The 17051-nt window shown below is 41.7% G+C and overlaps 1 protein-coding gene across 4 annotated transcripts in view; it reads left to right on the top strand.

Moving 5' to 3' along the window:
• LOC126259621 (protein maelstrom homolog) overlaps positions 1-17051 on the top strand; it is a 100760-nt gene that overhangs the window by 64574 nt on the left and 19135 nt on the right. For all 4 annotated transcript variants that reach the window (XM_049956536.1, XM_049956535.1, XM_049956538.1 and 1 more), the window contains exons 11-12: positions 6866-6947; positions 7055-7120. In XM_049956536.1, coding sequence (XP_049812493.1) covers positions 6866-6947; positions 7055-7120 — 148 coding nt within the window. The remainder of the gene's footprint in view (positions 1-6865; positions 6948-7054; positions 7121-17051) is intronic.

Below are 17051 nucleotides of genomic sequence, written 5' to 3'. Positions count from 1 at the left end.
TCACCATTTTATGTACAGAAAGGCTTAGAAGGCATTGCTGGCACCTTAAAATCTGTAAAGCGCTTGCGAAATGGAGCCTTGTTGGTTGAAACATCTAGCTTCCAACAACTGAAGAACCTTCAGAAGGCACAGTTCCTTGGGGAGTTTGTGATAGAGTGAATTTCACAACACCTTGAACTACAGCAAGGGTGTTGTGACTTGCAGGGATCTCGTTGATATTCCCTAAGACAAACTGAAGGATGGATGGTCCCGGGAAGGAATTGTCGATGTGCAACACGCTATGAAATGGGTGGATGTTGCTCTCGTGAAGTCCGATTCATTTATTCTTACTTCTAACAGCACCAAATTGCCAGAGCATGTGAAGGCAGGTTTCCAGTGTACGGCCTTATTACCCCAACCCCTTGTGGTGTTTTAAATGCCAGCACTTTGGGCACACTACTCTTGTCTGTAGAGGGGAAGACACTTGCGGGAAATGTGGTAAAGCCACCCATGAGTTGGTTGCTCCTCTCCTCCCAAGTGTGTCAACTGCTCTGGGGATCACCCTGTATGGAGTAGGGAATGCAGAGTTATCCTTGGGGAACGGAAGATCCAGGAACTTAAAACCACAAAACGAATCCCGTATGGTGAGGCGAAGAAACTATCCAAGTCCATGCAGCCGCCCACGATCGCTGCCTCCTTTTCTTCCGTTCTGAAACAGCCAGTCTTGAAAACTGATGCCGCTACACAAACGGAGGTTGCTACTGTCATCACTAGCACCTGCGTTTGTCAATGTACGTGTGCTGCTGCAGTTCTTGTGAAGCCTGCTGCGATCCCCCCCCCCCCCCCCCCCCCCCCGGCCTTGTGACCAGGCTGTGGTAGCTGACATCATGGACCTTCCTGCCCCTCCCCAGGTCAAGTCTTCTGCACTGCCCAGCGCTGCTACACCCCCTACCGCTTCTGAGGTTTTGCCTCCAATGCCACCTCAGACCAAAAAATTTAAGCCAAAGCCAAAGGTAAAGACTCGCCCGCTGAAGGAGACTGAAGGTATACAGTCTGCTGATGTTGATGTCATTCTCTCTGTCAATCTCTCGCGACTCCTCTTCAGAGGCGATGGAGGTTGATGTCAGACTGGGGCAATCATCTCACCCCAAAACTGAGCTTCCACCTGTTGTGGGCTCTCCTCCCCGACAGAAAGTGAGGATGAAGGTACTCCCATCCTGATAGATGGCCCCCATTATACAGTGGAACATGAATGGATTCCAGACACATGTGGAGGAACTGAAACTCCTAGCACAGCAATGCCCCCTGTGCTTGTGTTTACAGGAAACACATTTAAAAACCATCTGATGCTCCTGTACTAAGGGGCTATATGTTAAATCGCAAGGATGACCTGACTGGGGAAAGGGCCAAAGGTGTAGTCACCGTGTTTGTCAGTAAGGGCCACCACTCCTCTGCTCTCTCCCCCTGGATACTAACCTGCAAGCAGTTGCAGTTGAAATTCATTCACGTCGGAGGCTTACTGTTTGCTCCCTTTATTTACCACCTCTGGATGCAGTGAACTTAGAGGCTCTCACAGATCTTATCGAACAACTCCCCTGCCCATTTCTCCTCCTGGGCGACTTCAATGCCCATCATGTCCTGTGGGGCTCAACTTCTCTTTGCGCTTGAGGTCGAGTTTTGGAGAGCCTCCTGACATCCCAAGTGTTGTGCATTCTCAACACTGGTACTCCGACTCATTTCTCTGCTACTACTGGGTCATTCTCAGCCATTGACATACCTTTCTGCTCTCCAACCTCTGTTCGCTGGGAGGTCATTGATGATGACCTTCATTCCAGCGATCACTTCCCCATTCGCATTCATCTCCTGGATGGTGTATTGCTGGAGCAGAGGCCGCCATCGTGGATGATTGGCAGGGCTAACTGACCACTGTTCAGTTGGTTGGCTGTCTTTGAACGCCGCAACAGCGTGATCCATCATGCTGCTGACCTGTCCATGCCAAAGTCTTTTGGCCCTCTTAAGCGGCGCCTTGTACCTTGGTGGACAGAAGAGTGCCATTCAGCCATCCGGGACAGGCATGCGGCTCTTTGACGATTTAAATGCCGCCCAACAGCTGTCAATCTTACCGCCTTTCGAATCGCGAGAGCCAGGACACGCCGGATCATTAAAGAGAGCAAAAGGAGGTCATGGCAGGATTTCCTAGACTCCATCAACCGTTCCACTTGTTCCACAAAAGTATGGGAAGCCATCCAGAGGATTTCTGGTAAACGCAGCCGTTTAGCGATAGCTGCAGTCCTGAACCAGGGGTGCCTCCAAACGATACCCAGAGACTTTGCTCAGATGCTGGCAGAGCATTTTGCACAAAGTACTGCCACTGCAAACCAGGATCCAGCGTTTCGTCGCTACCGTGCGACTGTCGAGAGGGCAAACTTGGACTTTCGGTCGAACAGTTCTGAGACCTACAACTCCCCTTTCTCCATGTGGGAACTCGAATCGGCACTTACTGAGGCTTCTGACACTGCTCCAGATCACGACTGCATCCGGTACTCCATGCTTCAACATCTGCCAGCGGCGTCAAAGGAAATCCTCCTCAAATGTTTTAATTTCGTATGGCAGACAGGAGTGTTCCCCACCTCATGGAGGGAGACAATTCTCATCCCTCTCCTCAAACCAGGAAAGGACCACACATGTCCCAGTAGTTATCGGAGTATTGCCTTGACGAGCTGTGTCGGAAAGACCGTGGAATGGATGGTTAACCATTGTCTGGTCTGGCTGTTAGAGACCAGACAGCTCCTTAGCCGCTCTCAGTGCAGATTCCGAAAATTTCAGTCCACGGTCGACAATCTGATCCTCCTAGAGGCGGCTATTCAGCAGGCTTTCCTCCGTCAGCATCACTGTATCAGTATCTTCTTTGATATCAGTAAGGTAAATAATACTACTTGGAGACACTGTATTCTTGCACAACTGCATCAATGGGGCTTTCGTGGCCGCCTCCCCATTTTCATTCGGTCTTTCCTGTCTCAGCGGTTTTTTCGGACCCGACTTTGTAACATACTGATCACTTTGAGCAAGAGAACAGTGTCCCCGAGGGCAGTGTTTTAAGCGTTACCCTCTTTGCCATAGCCATCAACAGTATAACGTCTACAGTGAGGAGTCCAGTACAGTGCTCCTTATTTGTGGACGACTTTGCTGTTTTCTGTTAATCCTCCAGTGTTGCAACCATGAGCCATCAGTTGCAGCTAACAGTGCAGCAGTTAGAGGAGTGGGCTGCAAAGACGGGTTTTCGGTTATCTGCTGATAAGTGTGTTTGTGTTCATTTTAATCGTTCTCATCGTCTTTTTACTTTGCCTGCCTTGCATATGGAGGATACTATCCTATGTTTTAGAGACACAGTGCGGTTTCTGGGCCTAATTTTTGACTTCAGGTTGTCATGGCTGCCACACCTACGAGACTTGAAAGCCAGAACCCTGAAGGCACTTCAACATCCTCAAGTGCCTCAGCCACAGGTCTTGGGGAGTGGACAGGGCGCATCTCTTCAGTTTTATCGGGCTTTTGTGCATTCACATTTGGACTATGGGTGCACTGTGTGTGTGTCAGCGAGGCTGTCTTATTTGCGGATCCTTGACGCTGTCCACCATGCAGGGATTTGACTGGCCACGGGTGCTTATCGGACCAGTCACATACCCAGCCTTTGTGCTGAGGCTGGGGAACCGCCACTTACCATCCAGCGGCAGCTCCTGCTGGTGCGCCAGTCTTGTAAGTTTCTTGCAGCTCCAACCTCGCCTGCTCACTATATTGTTGCTCATTCACCTCTGGACCGCCTTTTTTCCCACCATCCCCAGGCTACGTTGCCGCTTGGGATCAGTGTGCAATGTGTGCTAGAGTCCCTCGGTGTGGAGTCTGTACAACCCCAAATCCTGGGTTTTAACCGCCTGCCACCCCGGTTACTGGTGAGGCCCAGAGTGATTTTAGATTTGGTGCAGTACAAGAGAGATTGCACTCCTACCACCGTTTTTAATGCAGTATTTTCTGCCATTTTATGTGAGCACCACGACTGTAGCTGTTTTTACGGATGGGTCGAAACGAGGGGATTCCGTTGGTTGCTCTGTTGTTTTTCCGGATCGTGTCTTCAAGGTTCGACTGCTTCAGACTTTTACTGTCTTTGATGCAGAATTGTCTGCGATTTTGCGGGCACTGGAGCAGTTGAAACATTCTTCCTGTCCTAAATTTCTTCTCTGTTCCGATTCACTAAGTGCCCTTCACTCATTGCACCGTTTGTATCCAACAGATAAAATAGTCCAGACCATCCAGGATGCCTTCCTCCAACTTCAGTGACTGGGGAAGGTGGTGGCTTTCTGCTGGGTTCCGGGACACGCCGGCATTGCTGGGAATGAAAGGGCAGATCTCGCAGCCAAGGAGGCGTGTCTCGATCCACAAGTATTACAAGTATTTCAGTGTGCTATCCCCCTGCACGCACCCACCTCGCTGTGGAGCTCCCGAGTCATGCGTCGGTGGTAGGATGAGTGGCTGGAAGTGACTGACAATAAGCTCCGTTTAGTCAAGCCCACAACGCGTGTGTGGTGTACTTCCTTTCAGCCCCCTTGGCGGGACGAGGTTCTCCTCACTCGGCTTCGGATAGGCCACAGCCCTATGACACATGGCTTCCTGCTCCGGCGAGAGGACCCTCCAATTTGTGGTGCATATGGTGTCCCGGTCACTGTGCGCCACGTTTTATTGGATTGAGTTTTATTTTTTGACCAGCAAGCTGCGGCTGACTTGCCAGCGGACCTGCCATCTCTTTTAGGAAACACTCGGACGAATGTGGTTAAATTTTTAACGTTCTGTGCCATCTCAAATGTTTTTACAAAGATTTTAAGGAGAGGGTCTTAATTTGCTCACTGTGTGACAAGCTCTCCCATATTTTATGTAAGTGGCCAGCCAATGACAATTTCCTGTGGCATTTCTTATGTAGCATTTTCCTTCTTTTCCTGCTTTCTTTATGAGTGTGCTTCAGTTTTTTTAGGTCTGTCCACATTCGTTCCTGTGTGTCAGGGCACTGATGACCTCGACGTTGAGTGCCCATAAGCCCCACCATGCACACACTCATCCAGTTAGGGAGAAAACTGCAATGACAGACTATAGCTGCAAAAAAGTTGAGAGTTTGGAGAGAGTGAAAACTAGTAACAGCGAGATTTAGATTGGCCGACTTCCGGCAGAAGTGTAAGTGGTAATCAAGACAGAGTGAAATAAAATTATGCAGGATTCATAATTGACCGCATTTATTGAATTGACTGACTAAAATTCAAATTCCAACTATGTTACAGTCACTCGTTTTTACATTGTTTTGCAGAAAGTTACTGTCTGTAATAATTTCAGCCAATCCATCAGCTGCTAATCAACAAATTGTGAATGTTAAAAGTCCCAGCAAAGATTTTTGACACTTAAATCACAACTATTTTTAAACTGCACTTCAGTTGTCTGCCAACAAGTCTTTCTTTCATCGAGCACTGATAACATTATTGTCCGAGGAGTCTGGCAGCATCTCTAGTGGCAAGACTGTGTGGTGTAAAGTGTTTTTCCACTTCTTCCTTGCAGTCTGATGAAAGATGCTCATGTAAAAATGTTGTTTAGGTAGTTAGCACATAGAAAACTTCCCACAGCTCGCGTGCTGGTTTGGTAAATGTACAGTGTCGGAATGAGATGCACGAACACCGAACGTCAGTAAAATCTGACAGAAATTTAGGCATCTTCACCTGCTGTTAAGGGGTTGCGCACGCTTTGGCATCGTGGCTTGGCAGTGTTTTGGAAGGCAGAGAACAATGACAATGCTCAGAAAAAGTTGATAGACATTGAATAGAGATGTCATTCTATTTCGTCCTCTTCTAAGAGTCACTACAGACAGATGTTGTGGTGTGCAGATGAATAAGAGATCTAGTCACCAAACATTGTAATTGTTATATTGGATCAACAAATTTCAGAAGAGTTATTGAAAGTAGTTTACTTCATTTTGTAGCTTGAATACTTGAAAGCACTGTTCCAGCCTTCGACCCTTTGGAAACGGAGAAGTCACATAGCAAGAGTTGATGGCACTGCATAGCATTTCCACTACATTAAGAAACACTAGGAAAGGCGACCATACAAGCAGATAAGTAAGGTAAAAAGTATCATTGGTGGCATCACTGGGGTTAGTCCAGATGCAGAACCAGCCATCAGAACATCCCAGCCACAAACGTCGCATGTAATAACGATTAGGTTTCTGTCACTCTACAAACAGTATTGAGCTGTTATGTTGAATGATCAAATAATTGAGAAAAATTAATTGCAAATCTTTCACCACAAATATCAATGGGATTAGTTCCCAATTAAAATTGTAAGTCATAATCTCTGTGTGTCACATGCATTTGCAGGATGTTCCTCAATTTTGCCACTGTGAGAGCAATGCTTGGTTAACTAGGTATAGCATAAAGGGAGAGACTAGAGGGAGATACTTTGGGAAGTGTCATATTCTTAGTGTGCAACGAAAGTTTCTTCTCCGACTTAAGTGTGATATTAAACTGGTAAACTGGTTAACTTTACATTATTATGAAGTTTCAGAATTAAGTAACCACACGATACTTAATTTAAAGAGTTTGTCCTGAAAATATATTATCTCCCCCCCCCCCCCCCCCAATGCGCATACATACACACACACACACACACACACACACACACACACACACACACACAAAAGGTGGTGGTGTCGACCGCGTGGAGTATAAGGAAACCTTGTAGTGCCAGTGCAAACTGATTTATATTTGAAACAATCTTCATGAATGAAATTCATATAGCTCACAATTTTTATAATGGGTGTTATGTTTCATATTGACTGAACTTTTTTCCTTAATTTCAGAAGATTGAATCTTGTCCTATTGGCAGAGGAAGAACTATCGCACCAAACTTTAGTGGTGTTGTAAGAAGACCAAAATCTGTTGGTACGTAATTCAGGCTTGTGACACTAAACTGAGTGACACTTCATTAGTTTGACACAATTTTATGGTTTGTGGTATGAATCCTTAAATAAAATAACTGTCATTTTCAGGTCTGGCAATGCAGCACAGCTCACCTCCATCAATTTTGTCTGAGAAAGATTTTCCAGCAATTGGAGGTCAGTTATGTTATTACTTCAATTTCCTTAGGTGTGTGTGTGCGTGCGTGCGCGCGCGCGCGCGCTAAGAAACTGGCAAATGGATATCTATTTTTATTCATATTGTATTGAAGGCTGTATTCAAACACACTTTCTGATATTGGATGGATAACTAGGTTTTGTCTGTCCATGTATGTCAGGGACATGGTTCCAAATTTTTCCGAGGTTTGGGTCTGTGGGGAGATGATCTAGGTACGCATGTGCAGTGTGGTTCTTATTAAAATTTACAAAATCCCAAAGTGATGTAGATGACACAGAGCCAAGTAATTTAATATAAGACAAGGGGCTGCAAATGTCGGAAGTACCCCAAAAGTGGATGACAAATGTTGAAAATGTGACATCACCAGATGACGTACCTCACCAAAACTGCAGCAGTTGCGCTGGTTGATCCTATCCTCACCAATAGGAAAAAGTGCAACACATCGCTCTGCTAAACTACTGTTTCCACACAATTTTTGTAAACGTGATTCGATGTAAATGTAGAAATCACAATTGTTGTCCTTCCCGTAATAACCAAGCAAAAACTGTTCTTACTTTGTGTTTCTTTCCTCCCCTCTTTTTTTGCCATGGACTTTTGTTTATAAAGAACACACAGATTATTTACTGGTACTGATGCATTTTGGATGCCTAAACTAATTTGTGATGCTACAACATAGGTTTTTGTCATACTGTACTTCGCAGTTTACCAGCAAAGACTGCGAGAATGATAAATAAAATAATAAATCTTACCTCAATGTAAACACTTAACTGTCTAATGCAGTGCAAAAAGTAGAGTGTACCAGATGCAAGACTCATACCGTGAGCCCCATGCGCTTCAGTTGCACACAAAAGCCCGGTGACACTGGCGTGAAGACTTTACTTGACTTTGGCTGACATTGTCAGGTGCAACAGACAGTAGATTCCCCTGTGCGGCAAGGCTGCACGTGCAACATGATACATCATCTCGTGATCACAGTTTCAACATTTGTCATCCAATTTTGGGGTATTTCCAGACATTTGCACCCCCATGTGTCTTATGTTAAACTACTTGTCTCAGCGTCATCCAAGCCACTTGAGGGCTTTTAAAACTTTAATGAGAATCGCCCAGTACAATGTGTTAAATGTAATTATAATTTTAAGACCATCTTAAATGATTGTCCCTCAGGTTTGCTGCCAGATCACATTTTGTAAATCTGACCGTTTCTTCTAAACAGTTGCTTGACATCATGAGAAGGCGAGGAGGATTGGTTGCTGGTTACTGGTGGTAAGTAGCAACTGCAGGTGTCAACATTCCAACAGTTTTGTTATAGAGGCCTTCTTTGAAAGTTGTCACAAACTGCCATCATTTGGTCTGGATGAAACTCTTACAGGGCTTCCAGAAGAAGAATGTTACAGTTTGGTTACGAACAGTGGCTACTTGACAGCAGTAACCAAAATCAGACCCTTGGCAGTGTTGAGCTGCTGTCTCAAAGAAATAACGTTGAAAGTGTGAAATACTTAAAGAAAGGAAGAAAACGCAACATGTGGGCGATGAGAATGTTGAAATAAACATCCCAGTTCATGTTCAAGATAATCTGAATGAGTGCTCCCAAATCATAGTACGAAAAACACAATTGAAACAACATGGAACCACCTCCAACCTCAACTACATTTATGCCTTGCATAATTTGAAGAGGTCCAAAAATGTGACTTTCTGGCCAACACTACATTCCGCCAGTTATGTGGTGTCCAGTTTCTATTTTATTTGACCCATTGAAGAAGTGCAGGTTTTTGTAATGCTGTGAGTGATGCCCTTGTGCAAGGTACCAAAGCTAGAAAAGTCCATTGCATGCAGTTGGCTTCAGTGTTTGTTCGGAAACTGGTGCAGGTGAACGCATTCACTGACAGAACTGAATGTCATTGACAGCACATGATAAGTCTCCAGTGCTTGTCGCTTACAATCCTTTCAGGATCACTGTTCTTACAGAGTTCCATGGCTGGGAGTGGTGCAGCTGTCCTTGAAGAGGCATTGAATAGTCAGTGTTGATATACAAACTGGAATCGGGCACCTTTATTTGTGATGGGATCATGGGCATGTCCAAACATGATAGGCCTTTTCTGCCATTCTGTCATACCTCCTTATCGACCCATCGTACTGTGCTAATTCCAAGCAACTGTTCAGCAAGTACACACCACTTCATTGCTATGACATCTGTCAGATGCCAGTAGTTTTACTATTGAATTCAACAATATTTTCCCGTGTTTTTGTTGTTTATTGAACTCAGCTGTTGACAACACATACTTACAAATGACAGCTCTTTGATAATCTGTCATGTGGAGCTCTCTTCACCTCTTGCTTAACTGTGGCAGCCTATATCCATTTGAAACTGCTCGCTATATTAGAGACTTGATCTCCCAGTAAAATTTGTACTTTCCAAACTTCCCTCCACTACCAAATTAACTATTTATTGATGCCTCACAATGTGTCCTACCAACTTATCCTTTCTTTTAGTCAAGTTCTACTATGAAGATCTTTACTCCCTGACTTGACTCAGTAGCTCTGTCCTAACTAACATCATATCTCCACGCATAGTCCATATCAATTCAGGCAGCTTAGGAAAAAATCTTACCTTCATAGTGTCGGATGTTATTGAATTTAGCATATGTTAAAGTGAAGGACTAACTAAGGAACACACATTTTTTTTTGTTTTCTCCAAAAAAAAAAAAAAATTCTGCTAAAAAATACAGCCCTCCAAAGAGGACACTGCGCATAGAATTTTGGAAAAAGTTTAAAATGCTTTATCTCTGGAACAGTTCTAGATATTTTGTTGGGGTTTCTTTTATTTGAAAGATAATTGCTATATGATTACAAAGAAATCCTTTATTTGGACATTTGTCAAAGTTCTTTTACTATAGCGTTCTGAACTTTCTAATAATTTATGGAATTTTTTTCTTCAAAATGCCAATCCATAAAATTTTGATTTCTTTTTCTTTTTTCTGTTGATTAGTGCCATATAGTTCTACATTCGCTGAAAAGGATTGCTTCCACTTTTTGGTTGAACAGGTTATATAAACAGTTGAAATTTTTACTATACATAAAACCTGTTTTATTACCATATTATTGCACAAGAGGCTTGTAAAAATCAAAACCTAGCCTTATTTAACATAATTTTGGTTCTGAAAGATGAGTAAGAGACTACATTTTCAAGTACTTTAAATGGTTCCAGAATATGTGTGAAAGGTCCAAAGACTTACAGGTTTCAGTTTATACAACTTCTGTGCATGCTGTTTTGTTCTGAAATTAGCCAGTCAGTAACTAAAAGTATGTTCCATTGCTTCACTATCGTCCTTTGATATAGAGTGGTGCCTTCCTGTTCAACCAATAGAACTGGTGCACTTACTGTCTTCAAAACATTGTGAATAGGAAGTGAGCACTGATGGCATTGTTGCTGTCCTTCAGCTGGAAATGTATATCCAGCAGCTGGTCCATGTGGTAGCATAAAGTTCACTACAGTTTTGTTTAACTCATACCTGGTGTCTATAATCTCTGCAACACTTGTGGTCTTGTTTTGAAAATATGTCACTTCTGTAAAAATTGAAACCTGGTTATTACTTCAATGATTTCCTTGTACTTCTTGTGGCAGAATTACATACCAGTTCTCAGCAAAATCACGGTGAAGCATTAAACATAGTTCTTCAGCCTGTATATACTCTTTCACTTCTGCAATGTGGTGTTGTTGCAATTTCTTCAGAAGCTGGTGTGTTACTGCTTTCGCTGACCATTTACCAAGTTCATCAATGAAACTGTCAAAGGTCACAGTTTTCTTAATAAGTTTATTTTCCTCCCATGTCACATATGTAATTTCAGTAGAGCTATCTACTATGTCTTCCAGGCCAAGTGTCTGTAAAGACAGTCCTCCCTTTCCAGGGCTGTCACCACATTCTTGAAACAAACAAGTCACTCGCTTTATGTCACAGGCTACTAATGACTTCACACGTCCAACCAAGATGTCTTAAGTCACATGCTCCACTAAGTTCTTCAAAGTTATCACACAAAATTCAACATTCGTGCCGTACACACTCAAACAGGCATCGTTAGGTGGGTGTGTAACTACCCACTTAGGTCGTAGTGCATAAAATTTTGGTCTTCCAATATGTGAAGTTGTATAGTTGCACTTTAAAATTGCAAAAGTTTCTTTAAGATTGTGAGTCATGTGCCTCTTCACTTTCACAACTTTTAGACGTACAGTGTCTTTATTGTTGGCACTCTGGTGAGAACAGTCCCATTTATCTACCAGATAAAATGACAGCACTATTTGAACTTTTAAGTGCTTCTAGAGGATGGCCATAATAGGGATCTGGTCTTCCAAAGACTCCTTTTACAGACCTCGTATTTCTTGATTTGTGTACCATGTACTTTGATACTGATGGAACGTAGTTCAAAATTTTCTTTGAAAATGTCTCTGGAATAATAGTTAAAACTAGCACAGGGTGTATACGACCCAGGAGATCTGGGAAAAATGCGGGAATTTTTTCATCCGGGAGAAAACCGGAAAAAACCTGGTAATTTTTCATTATTTTAGTTTTCAGTTAAATTTTTGTAATTTTGATGGTAATAACCGATACTCTAACAAAGGATATTAACTGTATCCCGCTACTGCAGAATAATACTGCAACAATAAAACATAAACGAGAGAAAAAAATGAAAATAACTTGAATTCCAAAGGAAATGCGCCATATACAGCAACGACACACAGTGCTCATGCAAGCGTCTGCCAACAGCAAAATGTGTCAAAGGCTTTAGGAAGACTGTGCAATGCTTCATAACAACAAATTGCCTCCGATGAGCATGAAGTCTCAACTGTTTACAGTAGATTCGTTTTAGCAGTTATGAGCGGGCTCATGCTTATGTGCAGTTGAGTCGCGTTTGAGTAGTAGATTCTCCCACTTCTGGCTACGGGAATGTGGCTGTTGGCTGTGCAAGCAATCGCAGCAAGCAGCTAGATGCTACCGGGAAAAGGGGACGCCAAATTCATATTTCTGAGGGAAAAAACTTGTTTCACAAAGCGCCTAGCATCCAGCGCACGTTGATCTATCGATCATTCATATTATTTTGAAACGTATCCCTGTTGTTTTTTTTTTAACATTTTTGAAAACATTTTAAGTTGATTTATGAGTGAATCATAAGTTGATTTTTGAACGCGTGCGTAGTGTACGCAATGTCTCTGTCAGGAGACTCCTCGGGGACAGGGCTATATGAGCTGAGCAGAGTTAAAGCGGAATGCATGAGTGCCAATCGCTGTCTTATTGTGTGGTTGATTGGGTGTGCGAATGATCAGTGTTGTTATAATTGCTAGCGAAATCTATAGATTCAGACTACCAGAATGGAAATAAATGACTAACAGGAATAACAGGCGAGAAAGATTACGTATTATCTTCTCGGTGTATCCAATAAAATGAAATTTTGACTAAATGTTTGGCTAGATCGCTACACTAGTAGGGACCAGTTACACAGTCCCTGGGTAGCAGCTGCTTAAGTTCTATTCTGGAAGTAATGCAGAAAACGTGTTGTACGAACATGTAACAACGCCTAACCGGAGAAAAATCGCGGGATAACTAAACCAGTGAGTCTGGCAGGGTTAGTGAAGTTAATTGGCAAATAAATTTTGACAGTGGCAGGAACAGTTACAGAATTGGTGAAGACAAGCTTGTTTGTTAGGACGAGGAAGTAGAAGAAACGGGGACATCACACAACTTACGGAAGAATAAGACGATTTCAAATTTATCTAAAAATTTCGTAATGCTACTTTTTGATCTCATGCTTGAGAAACTGGTGCGTATGAATCACATGTGAAACTATTTCCTAACATAAAGCTTTTTGCTTGTAGTAGGCCTAATAGGCATTCAATATTGGTACTTCGTGAATTATATTTTGTCGTGTTATAAAAATGACCATTTGTGCCGAAACAGTCCCGTTTATTTGGTGTGTGTTACAAAAGTGCTGCAATATTAGAAAGGCCTATTTTGTTTTATCTAGCAGACAGTGACAAAATAGACGTAATCAGGTCGAGAAACCACACCAGTCTTGGGTATTATTTGCATTAACAGCTTTTTCAGTATTAGATAACGACATTTTGATTTTTCATGTAGCAAAACGTTTGACGAACTTTGATGAGGTAATAGATTCTTTCGCAGAAATGAAAGCACGCCATGTAAAGCTGTAGCAAGATTAGAGAGAAACAAGTGCTAGGTGCTAAGGATTGAAGAAATGTGTACTTTCTTGCTTGCCTCTTATCTTTATTGGTTTTTTGTATCGTATATTTAATTTTATGTCACACAAAACAGCATGTTATTAGCTAAAAGGCAATAAAGAGTGCAAATTTTCTGAAGAGTTCTTGTTCTTCCAATTACAATAATCCCATCCACTAATTCTGAGATTTCTTTTTAAGAGGGGCAAGGCTGTCAAACCGGCTGACTGGGAGCAGGAGAGCACCACAGGATATTTCAGTTTCCATTATTCTGAATATAGTTTGATGGTATCCATTACAAAATATACACGTTTCAATTCCACAGAGCAAAATACACTGACGTGCGATAGAAGAATGCTGTATGAAGCTGCGCAAGTGGGGTGTCGCCTGTTATGACTGGCTTCCAAAAGCGCATCGCAATCTCAATTTCAATGATTCGGTAATAAGAAAATATGTAGCGTGCATGTTGCCTGCACATCAAAGATATTTTCAAAACGTGACTTTTTACCTGAGTTTCATTTTCTAAAGTGCCAGGAAATTCTACACCCGTGGCTAAAACCATAACAATTCAAAGGATTGATAAATTTTGCAGTTCCGAGGGAAAATACACTGTCGCTTAACATGGAAAAAGTGTGTTTTCACCCGGGAGAAAGTGTATTTTTAACCAGGAAATCCGGGAAAAACCCGGGATTTTTTTTTTTTTCCTTGTCTGTGTATACACCCTGTAGCACATTTTCACTGTGGGATGCACAATATTCAATAGCTGAATTGATATTTGTGAAAAATTCCTGGAAAGAGGTGCAGGAGTGCTTTGGTTCATTTTTTTCTGAAGATGGAATTTCTACTTTGAAGAGTGTGGTCAGTTTTGGTGTAATGTATTCATCCATAGCTTTGGTAATTTCTCTGTGCCTTCTAGATGCATAGAGCTTATGACTCGACTTCACTGACCACGGTTTCTTAACAGGACTGACACCTACCTCTGTAGTTGACTCATTCAGGGTGTTTAATTCTTCCTCTATTGATGCAAAATCTGCAGCATCTGCACCATGGGAGGCTTCACCTTGTTCAGATACTATCGCTGTTGTTCTGTCAAAACATTTAAAACACAAAAAGTCACCACTGGAAACATCTTCACTTTGAAACAGTCTTGTAATTAGAACACCTATTCCCAACCTGAACAAAGTCTGTTTTTGTGTGTCGCTCTTTTATGTATATGCAAATAGTCAGCACACTTCACTCTCCTGTGGCCCCAGCCAGAAGACATTTAAAACAGTCCTTTTCACAAAACACACTGCAACTGTGTCATTTAGCAAGTTCCTCATGAAAAAACAGAACTCACTGGATGGTCTCAGATTTCTTAGTAGCCTCTTCAGTAAACACATTAGCACTGAACAACTACAGTACAGAAACTGGCAATGAACAACCATGACAAAGAAACTAACAAGGAACATCATCAAAGTGAAAAGAAATATCTACAACAATGAAAGTGAAAAGAAATAACTGCAACAAAGACAATAGAAATAAACATTTGTAGTGCTTCAAGAATTTACACGTAAATTCTGGAACCACTCGACCTTCTGCTGCCTCGAACACACAATATTTTAAAGATATGTGTGAGAGTGAGCCTATTTACTGCGCAACACATGTCTGTGTGTGCAGGATGGACTTTGGTCCTGGGAGGACAGGAGCTGCATCAGATGAGCGATGCTGGCAAGTGTTTGCTGCTCGCGTCATAGAAGCTGTATGTGATGTACAAGGAGCGAGTACGCATTATTCTTTGACAGTGTAATGATTGTAATTGTTATGAATAACTGAAACATGTTTTGTCTAGAGACTTTTTCTTAATGTTGGTGTTAGACTTGCGAGAAGAAAGACCTGTTTTTGAATTTCTGGTGGTTATGAAACCCACCACAATGTAATTATTTTTATAGCATCTAACGGGTATCGTCATAGTTGACTTGCAAGAATTTGTATGTTTATGTGAAACTTGTGGAGATGAAAATATACCTGAACTTAACCGAAAGTATGCGAGTATGGAGTTATTTCAAGTGTGTGTGTGAGAGAGAGAGAGAGAGAGAGAGAGCGAGAGAGAGATATTTTTTAGTTCCTCTAACCTGCACTATTTCTTTGGAGAAAAAGTTGTGGAGATTGACGCAGCCGCATATTCAGAGAAAAAGATCGGCTAAATATTTCAAGTAAGTCAACTGTAATAAGAGAAGTGTGAAGTTCGCAATCTAGTTTTGCGCCGCTTCTCTTGTTGCTGATACTGTTAGACATTGTAACAAAGAAATTGGTAAGAAACCACTTCAGTGAAGACCTAGGTTACCGTTGAAAGTTAAAAAAAAAGATGATTCCTTAAAATAAAACCTGTCCTACTTGAAAGTGGAAGATCTCCTTTACAAGATTACTAAATGGTGCTAATCAACAGAAAAAATGTTAACTTTTCTGGATTGGCATTTCTGGAAAATAAATAAAAAAATAAATTAAAAAATCTGTAAATAAAAAAAAAATTCAAAAGGTGACAGTAAAAGAACTTGGACAGATCTGTTCAAACAGAGGATATCATTTTAATCATAAAGCAGTTCTCTTTGAAATAAAAAAATCTCTAACGAAATATCTAGAACTGCTACAGAAATAAAGCATTTTTAAAAAATTTTCCGAAATTTGCATCTTCGAAATGGTGTTCACAGTGTTATCTTTGGAGGCCTGTATCTCGGGGCAGGAATTTTTTTGGAGGAAACAAAAAAATACATGTTTCTTACTTACTTCTCAATTTTAACATATGCTACATTCGATAACATCCGAGACCATGAAGGTAACCCCCCTGCCAGAAGCGATACAATATGCCTCCAGCAATGTTATGCAGTGCCACATTTCAAAAGCTTCAATACTTTTTTTTTTTTATCTGGGCTGCTTGTTGTCCCAGTTTTACTTTTGTATGATGGGTAGCCAAAAAGTTTATCACATGAACAATGTGATTGTATAGAATCTCTTTTTTTCCAGGTACTCATTGCAGTCCTGATACACATCGAAATCCAGACATCACAGTACTGTAGCACTCCTCCAGAAGAGCTGAAACAAAATAGCATTAGCCATTGATAGTTATTCAGTAATTTGTTTTCTGCGGCAGTGGACATGTTGCTTCTGCGTCAGACCAATCCAAATGACTTCTTTAGCTCTTTGTGTTGTTCTGACGTAGCTGCAACATTTCTGCTGCTGCTGAAAATGTTATTCTGCACTGTAATATCTCAGTTCAACTAGCCTTTAGTGACAGGAATCGATGATGTTTTTTTAATCAGCATTATAATAGAATTTATTTAGTTATCATTGAGAGATGTTCAGTCAGCTGGTCATTCATGTAATTTTTAGCTAGAGGAATAGTAGAACTTTTTCTCTGTGATTGAGAAAAGCAAATGTGTCTGTTGTTGTAGAGAACATTTTGCAAGCAATAATGATAAACAGCTATTTAAAAAGCTCTTGTCAGTCTGTATTTTATTTCCCTTTACTTCTGTCACACTAGTAATTTTTTTTAAATAGTCCCAGAAGGTTGTATGAGTGCGAAACATCATCAGCTCTAGACGAGGGATGTTCGAAGCCCATCATGTTGAGTGCAAGTTCAACAACTATGTGATCCATCTCTCTCTTGGCCACAGTTAGACAATGGCTGTTCATACGGACATGCCGTT

The sequence above is a fragment of the Schistocerca nitens genome, chromosome 5 (assembly GCF_023898315.1).
Source record: "Schistocerca nitens isolate TAMUIC-IGC-003100 chromosome 5, iqSchNite1.1, whole genome shotgun sequence".
NCBI lineage: Eukaryota > Metazoa > Arthropoda > Insecta > Orthoptera > Acrididae > Schistocerca > Schistocerca nitens.
Note: the sequence above shows the minus strand (reverse complement) of the source record. Positions and strands in the feature narration are given on the sequence as shown.